Raw genomic sequence first — 18,283 nt, 5'->3', positions numbered from 1 at the left:
TTAGCCATCAATTCTTAATTGTTCTGTTATCTGTACTCTTAAAAGATCTTCAAACTCACCTTATTTACCAAAGAACAATCTTTCAAAATCCTCATATGATCATATTTTACAATTATCAAGTTCAGCCAGTTGACAGTATGAAGGATCTAATTTTAAAAATACCTTTGTAGAGGTATTTTTTCTTCTCTTTGTAGACCTTAACCCCAGCTGTCTTATCCGTAGTTCCATGCATACATACCATCTACTGTTAGAAATAGAGTTTTATAATTATAATATATATAATTTATAATTTTCTAGTCTCAGAATTTAATCCTTGCACAGGGTTTCTGAGCACTACCTTACCCTGGTTTTGTCTTCCCACCATTTTGTGTATTATTAGTGTCAGTAAAATCTACTTGAATTCAGGAGCTCTGTAAGTCCTTGTGGAGGATTGTGGACCAAAAATTAGGATGGCTCTGAGTACCAGGCAGCTGAATGCCTTTTTTCCAAGAGGGAGCGTGATAATCTCTTTCATATGTTATTTTAGTTATGAACCCTCTTCTTCCCCTCTGCATTTTGTAATTATTATCATTGGAGAGCCAGTAATGGCCCTCTTTTGTTTTGTGCTGGTAAGAGAAGGAGCATAATGTATACTGCTCTTCTACTTTATAGGCAAGTCAAAAGGTGTCAGCCAAGGTTTCTCAGAGAAATAGATCTGCCCTAGAATCTGACAAAGGTTTAGACCATTACTGTGGAAGAGCTACATTTTCTTTTTGCAGATTGCATATGCTTATTAACTAAGTTTATAGTTTTGATTTCCTGGCTTTCAGGGTATAGATTTGGTTTTAATCTTTATGAATCTGCTCTGTAGGTGACATTAAAGCTTGAAAGCAAACAACATTCTACCTATTTTTGTAGCTTGCTTTTAGTTTGCCAGAACTTGTTGATCAGCAGGAGACAGCTGGCTGACTTATTCTCCTGAGCAACATCTGTAGTGCTGTATCAAAAGCTGCTCTCAGCAGCGTTTCTAAAATTGCAGGAGTGCAGAGTGCCTCATCTATTATCTTCAGTGAGCAGAGAGCCACTGGAGAGCAAAAAATGAGTAAGATACATAGCACTATAGCCTCTGCATCTTTTCTTAAACTAACAACAAACCTTCTGCAAATATTGCAAACCAAAATGTGGTCAGCTATCCTGAGGAGGTAAGTTTATTTCTTCCCCTTATGGTATCAATTCGATGTGCCAGCTGTGTGTTACGTAAGAGCAATATCTGTTATACTCTAAAAAAAGTGAATACTGTGCCAGTTAGGATGCAATTTTTATTTTGCCTACCTTGCCCATGCATGGATGTGTTGGTTTATAGATGGTTGTTTAATATGTTTTCATAGTGGAAACATATTCTTACACAAAAATAAAAAGTGTGTATCCATCTTGTTTGCTTAACTACACTGATATAGAAAAAGTAGTACAACTTTATAGTACAGACTGGCCTGTAGTAAGGGGTGGCAATGATGTAATTTTTTTTAGCAGATGGTATAGACCAGCCCAAGTCATCCATGGGGAGGTTCTGCCTTTGCCGTCAGAGGAAATCTGACAGCACACAAATGGAGCCACAAACTTTGAAAGAATGCTGTAGCAACATGTGCTACAGGTGATTCAATTAACTTCTGACGAGTAAATACTGCTTGTATCCCTAAATGGAGAAGAGGATATAGATACTGCTAGACGTAGGCCAGAATATTTGACTGAATGAATTTAGGAGGACCAAAACCCCCTAATTATTGTGGTAGAAAAAAAAACCAAAACCAACAAACCCAGAACATTCTACAGGAATTGAACAATGCTGTGATAAAACTTATTTGGAATCCAGAGAGAATAATGTGAGCAGAGAGCAACAAGGAAAAAAATAAAAACCTTTTAAGTTTGAATGTTCTGTTGTCTGGAATGAGCCACTTGGCATACACTCTAGAGAAAGGGGAAATTATAACACAAATGGCAGAGAAACGGGCCACATCAGGCTTGAATGTGCACTTTAGCAACTTCTTATAAAAAATTATTTGCAGTAAGGTTGAGACTCTAAGTTTTATAAAATACATAGAAATAAAGCTGGTGATGCAACTTAGAGACACGGTGCAAGGACGGGGATAGAGGCGATGTAATATGAACTTAACTCACAAGGTTGAGATTTAAATGCAGCTGTTACTGCGTAAAGGGGGTGCAATTTTTATTTTGCTGCGCTTCACCCCAATAGGAACACCTGATGTCTTCTAAAAGGGAGACACGAAGGCAATAGGAGTAACATAGCCAAGACGGTAAAAGGCCTGAGGCCAGCGCTCCTCCTCAGTCGGGTGCACACAGCCTGTCCCGCCGATCCCCGGCCGACAAAATTCCCGTCCCCGGGCTGCGGGCGGAGGGACAGCCACCGGCTCCGCGCCCGCCCCTCGCCGCTCCGGGCCCGGCGTGACCACCTCTCCCCACCCCGCCGGGCGCTGCCGCCGCCATTCCCTCGCTTTCCACTGCGCGGCAGGCCGGGCCGGGCCGGGCCACGCCGCGCCGCCGGGTTCCCGCCCCCCGCCCCCGCAGCCGGCGGGCTGGCAACTCGGAGGCTGCTCTCCGCCAGGATGGTTCACCATTCGGGCTCCATCCAGTCCTTTCGGCAGCAGAAAGGTCAGTACGAACGCCGTTATCCCCATGGCGGTCATGGGGAGGCCCCACGCATTTGCCCGCTCTGCGGGTGCACAGGGAGGGGGCACACGGGTCTCGCCGCGGTTTCCCCGTGGGTGCCGGGTGCGTTCTGTGTGCCTACCTACACTCCTGCCCGTGGGTGTTCGCGTGCGGGCGGTAGCCCGGATCCTGCTCTGGAGGTGCACTGATGCTATCGGATGCTTTGCTGGGTGTCAAATAATGCGGCTGCATCGGAGGAGAGGACGCCCGGTGGCGTGCAGTGGGCCGAGCCGAGCGGAGCCACACACCTTCCCCCGCCCCAGCTACTGAGGGCCGAAGGGCCCGGTCCGGCCTCGAGCCCACGGCGGCCCCACCTCGCCCAAGCTCTTCTTCCGTAAAGGCAGGGCTGATCTGGTTCTCAGCTGCATCTAAAGATGCCTATGTGCGTGATACGGATAGGTCGTTCACCCTCTAGAGTTCAGTGCAGTTGTTACTAGGTTTGTTTTAGGTTTTAATCTTCATATCATGCTGTTATCCAAGTACAAATGTAGAGGAAGAATATTAGCTGTAATTGTGAGCAGGGCTCTGATGTTACAAGTGCAGATACAATTTAGGTTCAATCTATGTATTGGGTTGTTTTCTCGCCTGGGATTTTAATTGCCAAACAGAAGCTTTTTGCTCGTCAGCAAATATAAAGGTGAATTTCCAGTTGTGATTACCATCACTATAAAACCTGTATTGTGTTCATGTTAGAAAAAAAGATAAATCTCTCAATGAAATTTATTTTTTTCTTGATCATGGAACCAGTATTTTTGCTGTATTTTTTCTCTCAAATTCTACCTTGATGGATCAGATGAACCAAGATTTCGCTCACTTTGTTCAGTCATTGACAAACTTTTTTTTCTTTTTTGTACTTATATTGCAGTCATAAATTATGATAGGAAATGGTATTCTTTATACATAAATCATGAGGTCACTTACTGGATCTTGCCTCATTCAAATTCTTCTCTTTGACTGGTTAGTTGAAAATAAATAATTCAAAGCACTTTTTCCATTTTGGTAATCCCATAATAAATTTACGTCCTTGCTGGAGAGGTTTTGCATTTAATGCCAGTCTTGTGTGCAGTAATGAGTGGTGCTGTCTCAGACTGTAAAAAGTCTAATTTAGTCAGGTTCAAAGGTAATTAATTAGTGTAAAAACATACTTATTCATCTGTCAAGTGTACATTTATAAAAGCAGTAGAAGCCTTGAAGCCACAGGGTTAGTCCTTACTTTTTCATAAGACTTACATTAAAGCTTACATTACAGCAATGATTAGCAAGCTTCAGAATCATCAAGCCCCTTCAGAAAAAAATGCAGCTGTTCTGTAATAATCTTTTAAAAACCTACCCCAAAACTAACTTTTGGTGTTCTAGTTCAACTTGAACTATGTTCAAGTTCTTTGACTTGTGATTTATGAAACTCTGTTTGCACAAGTCATAAAACTTTATAAAAACTAAGTGAGTTTTGCCAGTTACTTTTTGAGAAGATTGTTGTTCTCATCTCCTTATTCCTTGGAAAAGAGAGGATGCTTTTCTGGAGCTATATAACCTGTACAGTATTGACTAACATGACTATCGCTTTCTCAGACTTCTCAAATGCAGTGTGCTTTGTACGAAACGTACCTCAGTTCAGTCTGTTTTTCTCAGCATAAAGCTTTTAAGAATGGAGGAGGACTGCGTGAAATCTTGATCAAAACGCTACAGCAAAACTAAGCAAACAAATCATAATCAAGAATTCATCATCTTATCAGGATGTATTGAGAGGAAGCTGGTAATCTCAGAAGCAAAAAACATTGTCTTTTTTCCTTTTAATTTAGTACTTTACATCAGTCTTTATTTAAAATTTAATATTTTGCTTACTGTAATTTCTACCTTATCGTTGCTGAGATTTTGAATAAGTGCATTGTTTGTTTTCCAGCTGCTCACAAAATAGTGCCCGAAATTCCTTTTCTTTACAGAATCACTGATAATCTTCATGATATGGCCAAATGCCCATAACAGCTGCGCCTTGTATGCTTCACTTGCATTAAGACCAAGCTTCATTTTTTGGGGGAGCACTGAAAGGGCATTATTTTTATGTGGATTCTTGGTCATATAGGAAAAATATACATCAACAAGTCTCATAGTTCCTGAAAAAAAATAATGATAAAAATTATTAAAAATAGATTTTAAATAATTTTCAGTTTTCTTCAGAAACAGAACCTACCTATTGCCAGGTAATATAATGTTCACACTTGCTAAAGAGGAGTAACTTTTAAAATGGGAAATAGAATGGAGTAGAGAGCATTTCTTTTACCTACTCTGAGCATTTTGTTCTAGCAGAGAAGTCGTGGTTTCAGTACCAAAGCTGTTTTTACGAGGTTTGGAAGAATAAGAAGACTAACCTAACTTCTGTTGGGTGTCTAGGAGCCTTCAACGGGAAGAAGAAAAGAAAGAAAGGAAAAAAAATAGCTGAAGGATTTGTTACTGTTTAGAATTTAGGTGTTGCTTTTCTTTATCTTTCCCTTCTTGACAGAGTGAGGAGGTGTTTAGAGTAGGAGGCTGCTGCCATCGTTTTGTCTTGCTCTTTGTTCAAAGTGTGCATGCAGAGTGAAACACTCAGTTTCAAAACCTCAGCAGAGCTCAATATAGTGTTATAAAAAGACACAAAAAGGGTTGAAAAAATGAATCTCATTCTTCTTCACCCCCGCAATTCTTGTTCTTCTACTTGTGTCCAAAGATAATGTCTATTGAGAAGGGCATTGTCCTAGAGTAGACTAATCTGTGTCTCTGCACAGCAGTGTGTTAGGTCTGTTTAGCCATCTGTAGTATTTTCTGGCTAATTTTAACCACTACTTTGGCAGAAATGGGTTTTTCTGAAATTGTTTTCCTCAGTAATATTCTCAGACAAAAACCATATTAGTAAATATATACCTTTATACTTTTTACTTTTTCAAAAGGTGATGCAACCTATGGCCTCTGAGGAATTGTCCAAGGAAAGGGAAAGAAATGTTTATTATTTACTAGCTTCTTCCCAACCATCCTTTACAAAAGAATAATCTTCTTCCTTAGAGATTAATATATAGGTAATATGTACTGTATATTACTGTATATACTTTTGCAATATACAGGCTTGTCTAAAACTAGTAAGTAATTAATAGTTATTCATACAGGAAAAATAAGATAATGTTGATAAGAGCAAAGATAATCTCTACAGCAATTTGTAGCTTAATAATTCCAGGGAAAGATAGCTAGTTAGGAATCATAATCTTCTGCATGTAGGACATAAAATATACTGCAGCCTTATGGAAGATTTTGTGTTTTCAATAATAGGTGTGGGGCAGGTGCATAGCAATTGCTTGTTTTATTAGGGGATGCTACTGAAAACTTATATTCTTCAGAAGGAAAGGCAACCTAATTTGCAACAGGCTCTTGGTAGGTGTGTTTGAATAAACCTGAGTTTAAGGTGCAGGTCAAGGTAATTACTTTTACCTTAATTAATTTTTAAATGTCTAGGACTTTTATCCTGATATACAGACTATAATTTCCTACATACTTTGCTGGGTGCTTATATTGACTAGAGTTGTTTTTTTAATACCTCTGTCAAAGCTTTTTAATGAAGGAGTTCAATGCTGGGAAGAAGAAAATATGTTTGTGCTTTAAAATTGAGTTGCTTTCACCTTGGCATATGAGATTTAAGAACATGGACTGCAGATGAAATCCAGTGGTTAACCTGGTGTGCTTCTCATGTTTCTGGTCAAGGAATTCAATGTTTCCTCATTCAATGAGGCAGGAAGAAGTTCATCAACTTCAATACACATTAAGTCTTTGAGAGTACTGATTTAACCTCTCAAGGGGTTTATCTTAGAAAAGTTTGAATCGAGACTTCTGAAGAAATCCGGAATCTCCATAAAAGATGTATTTCTAGATGTATTCCAATTCTCATCTGTGCTAAATATTTAGTTTAATTTTATATATTGCCACTTGAAATTGTATTGTGATTTAGAGGGATTCAGGATTGGCTTGAGAATCTCTAATAGCTCTGCCTTCACAGGGTGGCTCCTTGCTTCATTGACTTTTTTGTTAAATTACTTTGAGAACCACTGTTGATGTAGAGTAGAGCTTTCTGTTAAGGTTGCTTTATTCTGATTTTAAGATCTTAATGGTCTGCATTCTTTATAAAACAACTTGTGAAATTGATTTGCATTTCTTGTGAATTTAAATGAGAATTTGTAAACGTCACATTTTATATTGCTCCAGAATTTTCAGTCTTCAGGAACCTGGACTTGTGATTAAGAATCTCATGGAGACTTCTCCAAGGATGTTTGGTGCTTCTGTGGCATGAGTGAACCTGGTAAATTTAATAATCCGAAGAGATTATTATTCTCCAGAGCAGAAAGGCCAAGTTTTCATGTCAGTGTGAATAAAGCAATTCTTTTGGCCTCAGCTCTTTGGTTTTCATTCCAGGGAGCACTAACATATACAGAAAATTTCAAAGCCATACTCATCTTTACTCTGAAAGCTGAGAGGAATGCAGCTATTAATACAGTCCCTTAAAACAATACTATATTTGCACAGTGTTACTTAAAATGTTTTTTCAGGGTACTGAAAGGCAAGGTCCAATGTTTAATAAGTCTATCTTTCCTCTTACTTCTTTTGCCTGATACAACTGTTCAACCCAGGATGCACTCCATCTTTTTCACTCAGACACCTTTGAAGGGCCCATAATATGTCTTTTTTTATTCCAGGTTATACTGTTGTGGGTTGTAAATTCAAAAAATATAAAGAGCTTTTTGAAAACAATCACTAAATATGACATCTGAAGCCTTATATTATGCAGGTGCATGAGTGCTGTACAAAAAAGCAATTTTTTTTTTTAACGGAATGAATATTTTAAATGAGAAAGCTAAGGATATCAGAAAATTTTGGGATGTTGCATAACTCTATCTGGCTACAGATGACGATGCTGTGATTGGATTGGGCATTAACTTCCTACATTCTGTTTTAAGTATAGCTTGATATAGTAGTATCTGTGGACAAACCTTGTACCTATTCCACAGCTTTTCTAAATTTCCTGAATAAGGACCTGTGAAAATAACCCTTGCCACCACTCATTTTCTTTAGAACCCTTGTCAGTTATATTTCATTGGCTATCACCACAAAATTGGGAGTTCCAATCTGCCTTCATATTTTGGTTTATTTATTCTGCTTTTTGTCATTTTTGAGATCTGCTAAATGAGTATCATAAATGAAACAGCCCTGTCAGTTTATATTCTGTTGTAGTAGTATTTTGAATATATTGGTTTTTGTAGAAAAATCTTGCAGCAAAATCGGCACTAGTTAACATATTTTATGATTAGAAGTATTTTAAAGTTCCAACAATATGAAAAATTGAAACAGTGTCTTAACTAACAGTACTAAAAGCCTTGCATTACAGTTAATGCAGATGGCTAGGTAGTATCTGGAAAAGTAATGAAAAAAAATAGCCATCTGTATTTTAAGCATAGTGTGATAGCAGAAAGTGGATATGCTGAATTCACAAGTTTATTGAGCAACATGAAGATTACTCGTTTTCTATTTTGGCCTGTCTAAGCTGAAGAGAGTGTCTGTGTTGTCTTGAGTCAAACATGCAATGACATTGGCAGAAAGCATTATATATGTGGTCATCCAGATTAAAATTTTTTACCAAACTTGTTCTGGAGTTAGGTCAGTTTTATATATTCTACAGCCTGTGTTAGAGTAGATTATTTATCAGAGACAGGTGTACTCAAAACCAAACTGCAGTGTACAGCAATATGCTTTTTAACAACTGTGAGCTACAATTAATACAAATTCATCACTGTTTTCTCAGAAAGAGATTCTCAGTCTTCTTCAATTTGGATTATCATCTCTCTTGTGAGGGCTTTTAGCCAGTGCAGTTACTTAAGGGCAGAACTGTTCTTCGGTGTGACTCATGAGGTCACAGTTTAATTCACAGTATATTTGAGTATTTAAGTGAGGTTTTGGGGAAACCGACACCTTAAATTTTCCTTTTGGATCATGTCTAATATTCATACATCAGGCAAATAGTCACATCTATTATGTAACTGTTTGATCTGCTTAAAGGTACTTCTGAGTGGGGAAAACGATACCGTGAAAGCATGCTGAGTTAGATTCCGTCTGTAACTTAGGAAAACGAAGTCAAGTTTGAAGAGTATCTGCGGAAATCCCTTTTGAACAACAAATCGCCACTGTTCATATGGTTTTCACTGATTTCTTTAGCAACAATATAGGACAAAGCCATGTATGTTTTTTTGCTTTTTGTCTGTTGTTATTACTGGGTTCCTGTGTGGCACCCTAGAACAAGAAGGATGTGCAAACTAAGGACTTTAGAGCTCGCTCAAATCAGTGTTGAAAAATTTTTAAGTACATCACAGTTACACAACAGCTTGTAGTTAGTTACGTATGTTTCAGATAGCTCCTGTGATGATGGCAAGCTCTGAAGTTAGAATATGTTTGAAATGTCAAATTCTATTCTCTGTCTGATTCAGTAGAATTACTCTTGCTCAAAAATTCCCTTACTCCTTATTGTTTGCTTAGTAGCTTCATCAACAGTATGTCTTTATAATCCAGAAAGTCTAAACAAACAGGACACCAGAAAACAGCAACAACAAACAGAAGCACCAAGGCAGTCCCAGCCCTCTCTCGGCCATGGGCACTTTCCCCTTTGGTGCAGTTCCAGGCACAGCCAGCAGGAGCGCTGCTGGCTCCCAGCCGGGTGGGGCAGGTGCGATGATTCCCCCGCGCCGCCAGGGGGCGCTGTGGCGCGGGCTCGGGCACCTCTCTGCGTGTGGGTAATGAGGGGCACGGCCGCCATGAGACACAGAAAAGAGAATTGCTCAACAAACGCACAGGCTGCCCCTCCAGAGGGTGAAACGGGCTGCAGCAGGAACCTCGGAGCAGCAGCTGGCATGGCAGAGACAGACACACCTGTGGTGGTGAACAACAGCGTAGCAGAAACTCCACAGCCTTAGCAGAAGCCAGGGGGTGTCCTGGTAGGCTCAGGGTGTTGGGTTAAAGTGTAGTAAGAAACCCAAAGCAGTGGCAGAAAACAGTGAGGATGGGCAGCAGCAGCCCAGCTGGAAGATGTTCCCTCGGAGGCATGGGGCATTTTCCCCTCAGGCACCCGAGTAGAGGCTGAGGGTCCTTTCCAGTGAGATGGAGTGTTTCAAAAAGGTCCTAGTTCAACAGCCACTCTTATGAGCAAAGGCTCACCCATGGTACGAGAAGCAGCGAAGGCAAATTCTCCCTGTTCTAGGAACAACTTGACTGTTCCCTTCTGGTCCCAAGAGCGAGAGAGAGCAAGGAGTGGAGCCCAGCCCACTCACCCTCCAGCCAAAATCTCCCATAATCTCTGCACTTCTCCAGAGAAAGCTCCCCAGCTAGGAGTGCAGCCAACTGCACCCTTCTCCTCCTCCCAGACACAGCCTTTGCCTCTTAAGTATCAGTCGTTCCTATCTCTTAGGCAACAAATGGGAGAAAATTCCCTTAAAGAAAGAAAAGAAAGAAGAAAGAAAAATCCTCAACTCCAACACTGACCTTTAGCTTCCATTTTGGTGTGGTTGTTCTAAAACTTACCAAACAGTGACAATGCTGGGAGAAGCAGGCAAACCTAAGAGTTTCCAGCATTTTTGAATGAGTTGAGAGATGATAGGTAGGAATTTTTAAAACATATGCACAAAAAGTTTTAAAAAATCCAGATATAGATAGGTGTGTATTGATGAATAGATCTGGAAATGGTCAGTGGATGGGTAAGTAGATAGATAAAACAATACCAGGTAGCGAAGGCAGACTTAAGCATATTGGGCAGAGTTCTCTGTGTAAGCAGCACCCCATAGCTGGTCATGCTGAAGTAGGACTGTACACTGGGGATTTCCTGATACCACAACAGAACCCTCTTTTACCATGTCAGCAGCACCAGCTTCAGCACTGAGTATTGATTCCAAAGTCACTTGCTAAAAGAAAGGGGACAAAGTAACTTAAAGAGACAAAGTTAAAATTTTGAAGGTGGTGGTGCTGTGGATGTACATATGTATGCGTAGAGCCAATTAGGTGAGAGAAATTCAGTACCATCTGAACCCAAAATCTATATGTCTGAATATTTTGCAGAGGCTGGTTCTTTCAGTTGACCTATTGTGTTGGTTTTGTATTAATTGAATTTTGGTGAGGAGGGAATGAACCCAGCCAAGGAAGTGATGTTCTCAGAGAAGCTGCTAACAGCTTCCTTTATGCCTGGCAAAACCAATTGCTGGGCTGGCTTTGAAAACAGGCGTGCTAATAAGCCAGTGAAAGAGATGAAAACGACTCTGTGAGATTCAGATTTTAAGACGAAAACCCCTGGGAATCTGCCTTCCGGCCTGGATGCAGGTAGCAGGCCGGTGCCGCCCCTGTGGGCCCGGTCCTGGCACGGCCGAGCGGAAGGCCCCTGCCCTAGCATGGCTGCAACACTGCCTTTGCTGAGTTCCACCAGACACCGCGGCGGAGGGGGAGCCCTCCTGGGCGGCTGGTTCGCCGCTGCCTTGAAGGCACGAGAAAACTGTTTCCTTGTGGAGAAGTCTCCATAGCATGTCCTCTCCCTAAGTGAGCTGGAGAAAGACTATTCTGGAGATAGTAAACTGACTGATTTGTCTCTGTACGTTGTCACTGAGAAGGAAAAGGACAGTGTGGGGGGAAGAGAAGTATTCTGAAGGTTTTATTCTGATTCTTATTTGTTTTCTTTTAATTTCTGTTAATAAAGTTTTTCTTTATACCCTTTAAAGTTTGAACCTGCTTTGCTCTTCCTCCTAATCCTATCTCACAGCAGGAGATAGTAAATAATTCTAGGGAGAGTACTGTTTAGTCAGCACTAGACCCACCACATAAATTGGTGCATCGGCTGGGAAGTCTCAAACTGGCGAACCACTACACCTATGCAAGAAAACACAAGACATATGCATTACCATTTTGTCTCACATAAAATAGTTCTGGGTTCGTATTGCCATCATATGCAAAGTTAAACATGGCAAAAAGTAGTGCTGGATTTTGAATGGCCTCAGTGAAGAAGACTGAAGACTTATATTCCTCTCCTGCAGCAAAATTGCATTTTGTTGATACTTTTAATTATATAAATATATTTGTATTTTTCTATATTTTCAAAGCTTGCTTTTGATATATATTAAGCATTTAATAAACATTTGTGTATCTCTGAATGTTGATCTCTTCTAGAGAAATAGTTTTTATATTTTCAAAATTATGTAGGTGAAATTCCAGTGAAGAATGTCACACTTGCAGGACGTAGAATTCTTCACAAAATTTTTTTCAAAGATGCAGGTGAGTGCTCTGTCAGGGTTTTTGACAGTGCTTGGCTATCTCACAGGAGTTGCTAGGAGTCCTGTACCTAATGCTGTTTGCAAGGTTTCGGAATTCTTTAAAAAGTTGACCCTAAGTATTAAACCATTTTTACAACAAGTGTATTTACCGAAAATTCAATAATTTCCAAAAAATATTAATTTAGACCTGAATAGCTGCCCCTGGTTCCATATTTTATATATGCCTTTTTTTAAATTATTATGGCTACACTCAGAGTTAGCCCTGAATTTTGACTGAGGCAAGCTGCAAGCTTCAATACAAGTCATCTATGGTGCTCTGAGTATCGACGATGAGAGAGACAGGGACATTGAATGGTGATCAGAATCCGATTTTTACTGAGCACTACATGTGCTTATATGCCATTTACAGGAAGGCTGGTAATATTTTACTACAATCATCTAGTTAACCATCACATAGACAAACTTTACATTTCGACTTAGTAAAATCTTATTTCCCTTAAGGCAGACTTGATTCAATCTTCTTGCAGTCAAAGCTCTGTTTGCTCTTGCCAGGGCATTCTCCTTATCAGGCTGCATATGCTGATTAAATCTGCAGTACTGTCAGTCTCATTTGCATTACCCATATCCACACCTGAGCACCACTGATAGATTTTGTGTGTGTGTATCATTAAAGCAACTGTAAGTAAAGGTGTAAAAGCTATGGAATCCTGTCAGCAGCTCTCTGCAGCATATTACAGACTGGAGAGTCCCTGCCGAGGGATACAGGAGATATCACTGGATATAGGGGTATCTACCGACTGAAGAGTATCTGAAGACTGTAAATTACTTGTTAGAGGAGGAATGACTTTAGGGAAAGAGAAATCAAGATGCTGCTTTAGGATTGTCAATTTACAACCACTACAAAAGATTTTTGTAATATGCAAAAGCAAGGATTTTTCAGGTAACATGTTTCTCTTATAAGGAGATGCTGTTCATTCAGCAAGCACAAATGTATGGCTGTCACTATTGTGAAGTGGCTTGGTACACAGAATTCAGTTAAAAAAAAAGAATTTTCAGAAACATAAATAGTTTAGAGGAATGAATGAATGAATGAATGAATGAATGAATGAATGAATGAATGAATGAATGAATGAAAAACATATGCTTAAACACGTTCCTGTTAATAATTCACACTGTCAGGATATGCAGGACTTTGAAATTCCTGTTTCAGCAATCCAGCATCTAAATAAAATGGAAAAACAGCCTGTCATAAAAAAGTAGTTCTCATTTCTGCTGTCCTTCCTGAAGTGTGGTTGGACTCAAAGGTATTTCCTGGTGGTTGATTTGGTAATTATCTTGAGCATACTTGAACTTAAATAAAACTTTGCCATAAAGGTTTAGTCAGTGTAGTCTGCACAGAAGCCTCATATACCCTCACTGATAACAATAAGATTACAATGGATGTACTGGAGATTCTGATTGGATTTACTTTTATGAATTAAGCTTTTATTAGCTGTGAATAAAAAAGGATGTCTCCTGCATCTCATTAGCTAATGTAAATAGTGGATGAAGAGGAATTAATAAGATTACTTTAGCCATGCTCCAAAATAATGAGGAGAGCAGGCTGTCCAGGTGAAAATAGTACTTCCAAGTTTTTACTCTGGTCTTTATCTCCTGGACTGTCAGAGGTTTGTCCACATCTGAGGCATGAAACAAGCACCTTTTAGGATATGACTTTGAATTAAATATCATGTGTTGGTAGGGAATAATCAAAACTTTCTCTTCTTTTGTGGTGTCGGAAAGGAGCATCTACAACTTTTTATTACTTTATATTGTAGGAAATCTCAAAATAAACTGAGATTGACTTTTATTCGAGTTGAGGCATAAAAACATTTTGAAATATGCATTCATAAATGCTTGTACTTTAATGGAAGGGTTTTCTTTAGAGAAAAAAATAATTTTTCATGTGATGGTGACAATGATCTGTTCGTCTGTCTGACTGGGCTGTTTTCCATCTTGGTTGCCACTTGTAGCTTTTTGTTCAATTTTGGCAAGTTGATTCTGGAGTGTTATCTTAGAGGCCTACTAGTGCCATCATCTAGTTAATGTATAATCTATTAGACATTATTAATTTCATACCTGTGGCCATCATATGTATTTGCTGTCTGTCTTTTCTGCCTAAGCAGAACGAATCCAAATTTCTTGCAGCCTGGAATGGAAAGAAGGCAATGCAAGGCATCAAGTAATGGATTAAACTGGTTATTCAGCATTTTTTCCCTTTAACAAGGGAAAAAAAATAAAGAGAGAAGTGCTTTCAAAAGAACTGCCTCTTTATTTTTGAAAAGCATTTATACCAGTGCTAAACTCTGTCTGAGGCTTTCCAATTTCCTTGTCAACTTTCGTTGATTTATTTTGTGTAGAAGACTATGTTTTAAGGAGCCGCGTGTGACAGGTATCTGTTGTTTGGTGATTCTTGGAGCCCTTTCACGGGCATCTGAAGAGACAGGGAAGGAATAAGTGGCTAAAAAGAAAGTCTAATTTTTGTAAATTTGAATATATGGGTATGTTGAATATGTGAAGCTCTTTCTTCTACTGCACTCATCTGGTGATCCTTTGCATGACACTGGGGCCTTAAAATAGCCCAATTCTACATGGTTATAAGATCTTTAGTTCATTTCAAGCATGCTTGTCAAGCTGCCAAATGTCCATTTATATTTTGTGTCTAGTATATGTATCCATACTTCAGAAAAAGGAAGCAGTTATCAGTGCGAAGATGCTAGCCTTAAACCACCACTCTTACAATAATTATGTGGGCATTAATATGCAAAAGGAAATGATGACAGCTGAATTCAAATCAGAAACTTTGTCCAGTACATTTCATAGATTTCTTCAATAATATCCTCAAAGTGTGTACTTTCATGAAAAATACATTTAGTTAGACTTTTAGTTTACTTTAGCCTCTTTTATCTTCATTAAGGTAGTTTCCTCTTCTTTTTTTTCTCCTGATTTGAAATGCACTGTTTTCTGGAGGTGAAGGGCTGGAGGGGAGAGGGGCAACTCCATTTTGTTGCTACTATTGTCATTACTTTTTACTGATTGTTAGGGGATTATTTAATACATTTTCCACTAGAAATTGTGTATTTATGTGATTTGGGCTATGTGGTGTCTTTCCTATGCTGTTTTGCTTTGTTGGGAGACATAATCCATGATGTCAGAGGTTTATGTCCAAAAAGGAGACAGATGAGTTCTGTAACTTTATTTGAATGAAGAGAGATGCCGTGGGGCATTACCCGTAGGGTCTCTCAAAGTGTTAGAGGACTCAGCCTCCTTTTTTTCCTGATTTCCTGGCCACATTTCCCTCTCTCTTTCTTCATTGGCTGAGTACTTTAGAGGTACAGACTTCCTGAATCACCTAATATAGACCCCGTTCTAATGTGCATCCCCCCCTTCTTTTTCTTTGTATCTCTGTTCTTTTTCTCTTAAGTCCAAGAACTTAATGTGGCCTTGGGTGAGTAACAGTCTGTGTCAATGAGTGTAATTCCTGTGGAATTTATATTTCCCCCCATTGCTTCTTTCACCTATCAGTATCTGGCTTTATCTACCAGCAGGTCCACAGTTTGTTTGTAAAGACACCTCCCTCTCATTCCTTTCACTTTTCATTTCATGTCATTATTTTTTTTTTGGTCATGACGTATCTTTTGTAGAAATAAGGTTTTCCTCACTGATTCGGTTGAAATGTCATTTTGTACTTTGCTAAGTCACTACAAAACACTTCTTCCTAAAAATGGCAGATAAATATTGGATGACAATACATTTTATGCTGCACAGTAACTGCTGAATGTCATGGTTTGACATTTGCCAAATGCCAGGTGCCTATGAAAGTCAGTTGCTTACTTTCTTCTGCTACAGTTGAGCAGAGGAGAGGGGAAAAAATTAATTGAGGGCTTTTGAGTTGAGATAAGGATGGGGAGAAAACACTCTAAGGGCAAAATAGATTCAAATTTAAAGGTATAAAGTAAATTTATTATTATCAGAGTCAGAGGAGGATAATGAGAAGTCAAATAAGCCTTTAAAACACGTTTTTTCCCTCTAGCCCTTCTTTCTTTCCTACCGACAGTGCGGGAAGACAGGACATGGGGCTTTTGGTCAGCTCGTCACTTGAGATCTTCTGTTTGCTCAGGGAGAGGAGTCTTCTCTCTGCTATGCTGTGGGGTGCCTCCCACAGGCAAACAGAACTGTTGTGGTGAGGGTCACTCGTCCCTGGGGTGTAGTCTTTTAAGGCTAGGCTACTCTAGTTTGGAAACAAGGGCCCTATATCTCTGGAAGCAGGGTCTCTCTCTCTATTCGGGTCTGTCAATAGATTACAGCTTTCTCTGGCACCCATCCGCTCCAGCATGGGCACTTTTCTCATGGGCTGAGGATATTCTTGATGAAGTCTATGAAATGTTCCGGACAAGGCAGCTGATATGAATTCAGCTGTCATAATTTCTTTCTGTATATTAATGCTCACATAATTATTGTTAGTGGATCTCTCCATCCCCTGTGGACTTCATGCATTACAGCAGGACAGTTTGCTTCACCATAGTCCTCACTATGACTTGCAGAGGAATTTCGGCTCTGATGCTTGAAACACCTCTTCCCCCTCTTTCTTTGCCACTGACCTTGGTGCTGCCATGTAGTTTTTCCCTCACATGTCCTTACTTCCTCCTCTTCTCTGACTAGAAGAAAAATTTCTGCTTGTAGGTACCATTGCCAACAAGTTTCACTAATTCAAAGATTTTTGCAGGATCCTACAGCACCGAGAGGTCCAGGTTCTCATCAGGGAGTCACCCTCCTCTTTTCAGTCTTGGCCATGTGGCCCTGTCACCACCTCAGGGGCACAGAGGTGGCTGTGGCGGTGCTGGTGCTATTTAACACCTCTCTTCATGCAGGGCACTGGGAAGGAGAAGCCACCACTGTCACCGCTGCCCTTTCGTTGTGGTATGGCTAGCCAGGGGTGGCTGGGCAGGCAAAGCTCACCCCGGGCCGTGCTGAGATGGTGGTGACCATGGCGGTGTATGGCCCTGCTGGCATGTTGGCTGCTGCAGTGCCCCCCACGCCAGGGAAAAAACTGCACTCACTCTGTTTTGATTTTCTTCTTAAATATGTCATCGCAGAGGCGTTACCAGCTTCTCTAATTGGGCCGGCAGCATGTCCATCTTCAGAGCCATCTGAGATTGGCTCTGTCGGACATGGTGGAAGCTTCTAGCAGCTTCTCACAGGAGGTGCCCCCCCTGCCCCGCTTCCAGAAAATCAGGCCATGCCAAATCAACACACTGAGTTACCATTTCTGTGAATTTCTTTTTTTTTTTTTAAATCCTTGCTAAAACTAGTCAGGTAGCAGATCAAAACTTGATTACTATTACAAGCTTTCTGCAAGTAATTCTGGATGTTGCTGGACAGGTGAGATTGTAAAGGTAAGTGTTGAAAAAAGCAGTTAATTATACCTGCTTTTTGAATTTTTTTTCCTAAGATTTGATATCAGGGATGCTGATAAGCTTATAACTGCATATGAGGTCTTTGTATTCTAAGAAGTGAGCCAAAGTAATACATTTGATGAGAACTTTATCATCTGTCAACAGTACAGTATAATTTTAGGGTGTTGTTCTGCCTGCAGATTGTCTGAATTTTAAAATTACTTAGCTCTGGTGGTCCAGTTCTCTTCAGATTTGTAAAACATGCTTTTATTTTTCATTTTTCAATGAAAATACACAATAAAAAATACCTAAGAATCTGACCAAAAATTACCATTCATTTATAGTAGTGAAAAAGAATCTGAAGTTACTGATAATCTCCCTCTTTCCCTCCATGTAGTTTTTTCCTTTTTTTTGTATTAGTCCGATAATCTGGGCATCCAATAAGTAAATCTATCTCTATCACGCTGCATTACAGAAGCAGATGGAGACCGAAATACTAATGGTTTCTATCCAAGAGCCTCAACTAAAGGGAGGAAAGGTCTGGGGGAAGAGAGGCTTGAGAAACTGGGAAATGGCAGATCTAATCCTGCTAGTTATGTCTATGGCAGTAATTTTTCACAATGCAGGAAAAAAATACTACTCCTCAGAATAGGAAATAACACTTATAAAGGCCATATGGGAAATTATTCTACAAAATATTATTGTTTTGTGATCCTCTTCTTATTTTTCTCCCAGTTTAATGCAAATTTGCTTTGTCAATTTTTTATAAAATGATGTTGGAGATTAGGATTTGCATCAATTTCAGTTCATGAAGAAGGAGGACTTGAGGATGGCATT

The 18,283-nt window shown here is 39.7% G+C and overlaps 1 protein-coding gene across 1 annotated transcript in view; it reads left to right on the top strand.

The window, feature by feature from the left end:
- Positions 1 to 2,548: 2,548 nt before the first annotated feature.
- ANO3 (anoctamin 3) overlaps positions 2,549 to 18,283 on the top strand; it is a 144,608-nt gene continuing 128,873 nt past the window's right edge. Inside the window, exon 1 of the mRNA XM_014889820.2 lies at positions 2,549 to 2,646. Within this exon, the coding sequence (XP_014745306.1) occupies positions 2,601 to 2,646 (46 nt within the window). The 5' untranslated portion in view covers positions 2,549 to 2,600. The remainder of the gene's footprint in view (positions 2,647 to 18,283) is intronic.

The sequence above is a fragment of the Sturnus vulgaris genome, chromosome 18 (assembly GCF_052056855.1).
Source record: "Sturnus vulgaris isolate bStuVul1 chromosome 18, bStuVul1.hap1, whole genome shotgun sequence".
Classification (NCBI taxonomy): Eukaryota; Metazoa; Chordata; class Aves; order Passeriformes; family Sturnidae; genus Sturnus; species Sturnus vulgaris.
This window is presented reverse-complemented; position numbering and strand designations above follow the sequence as displayed.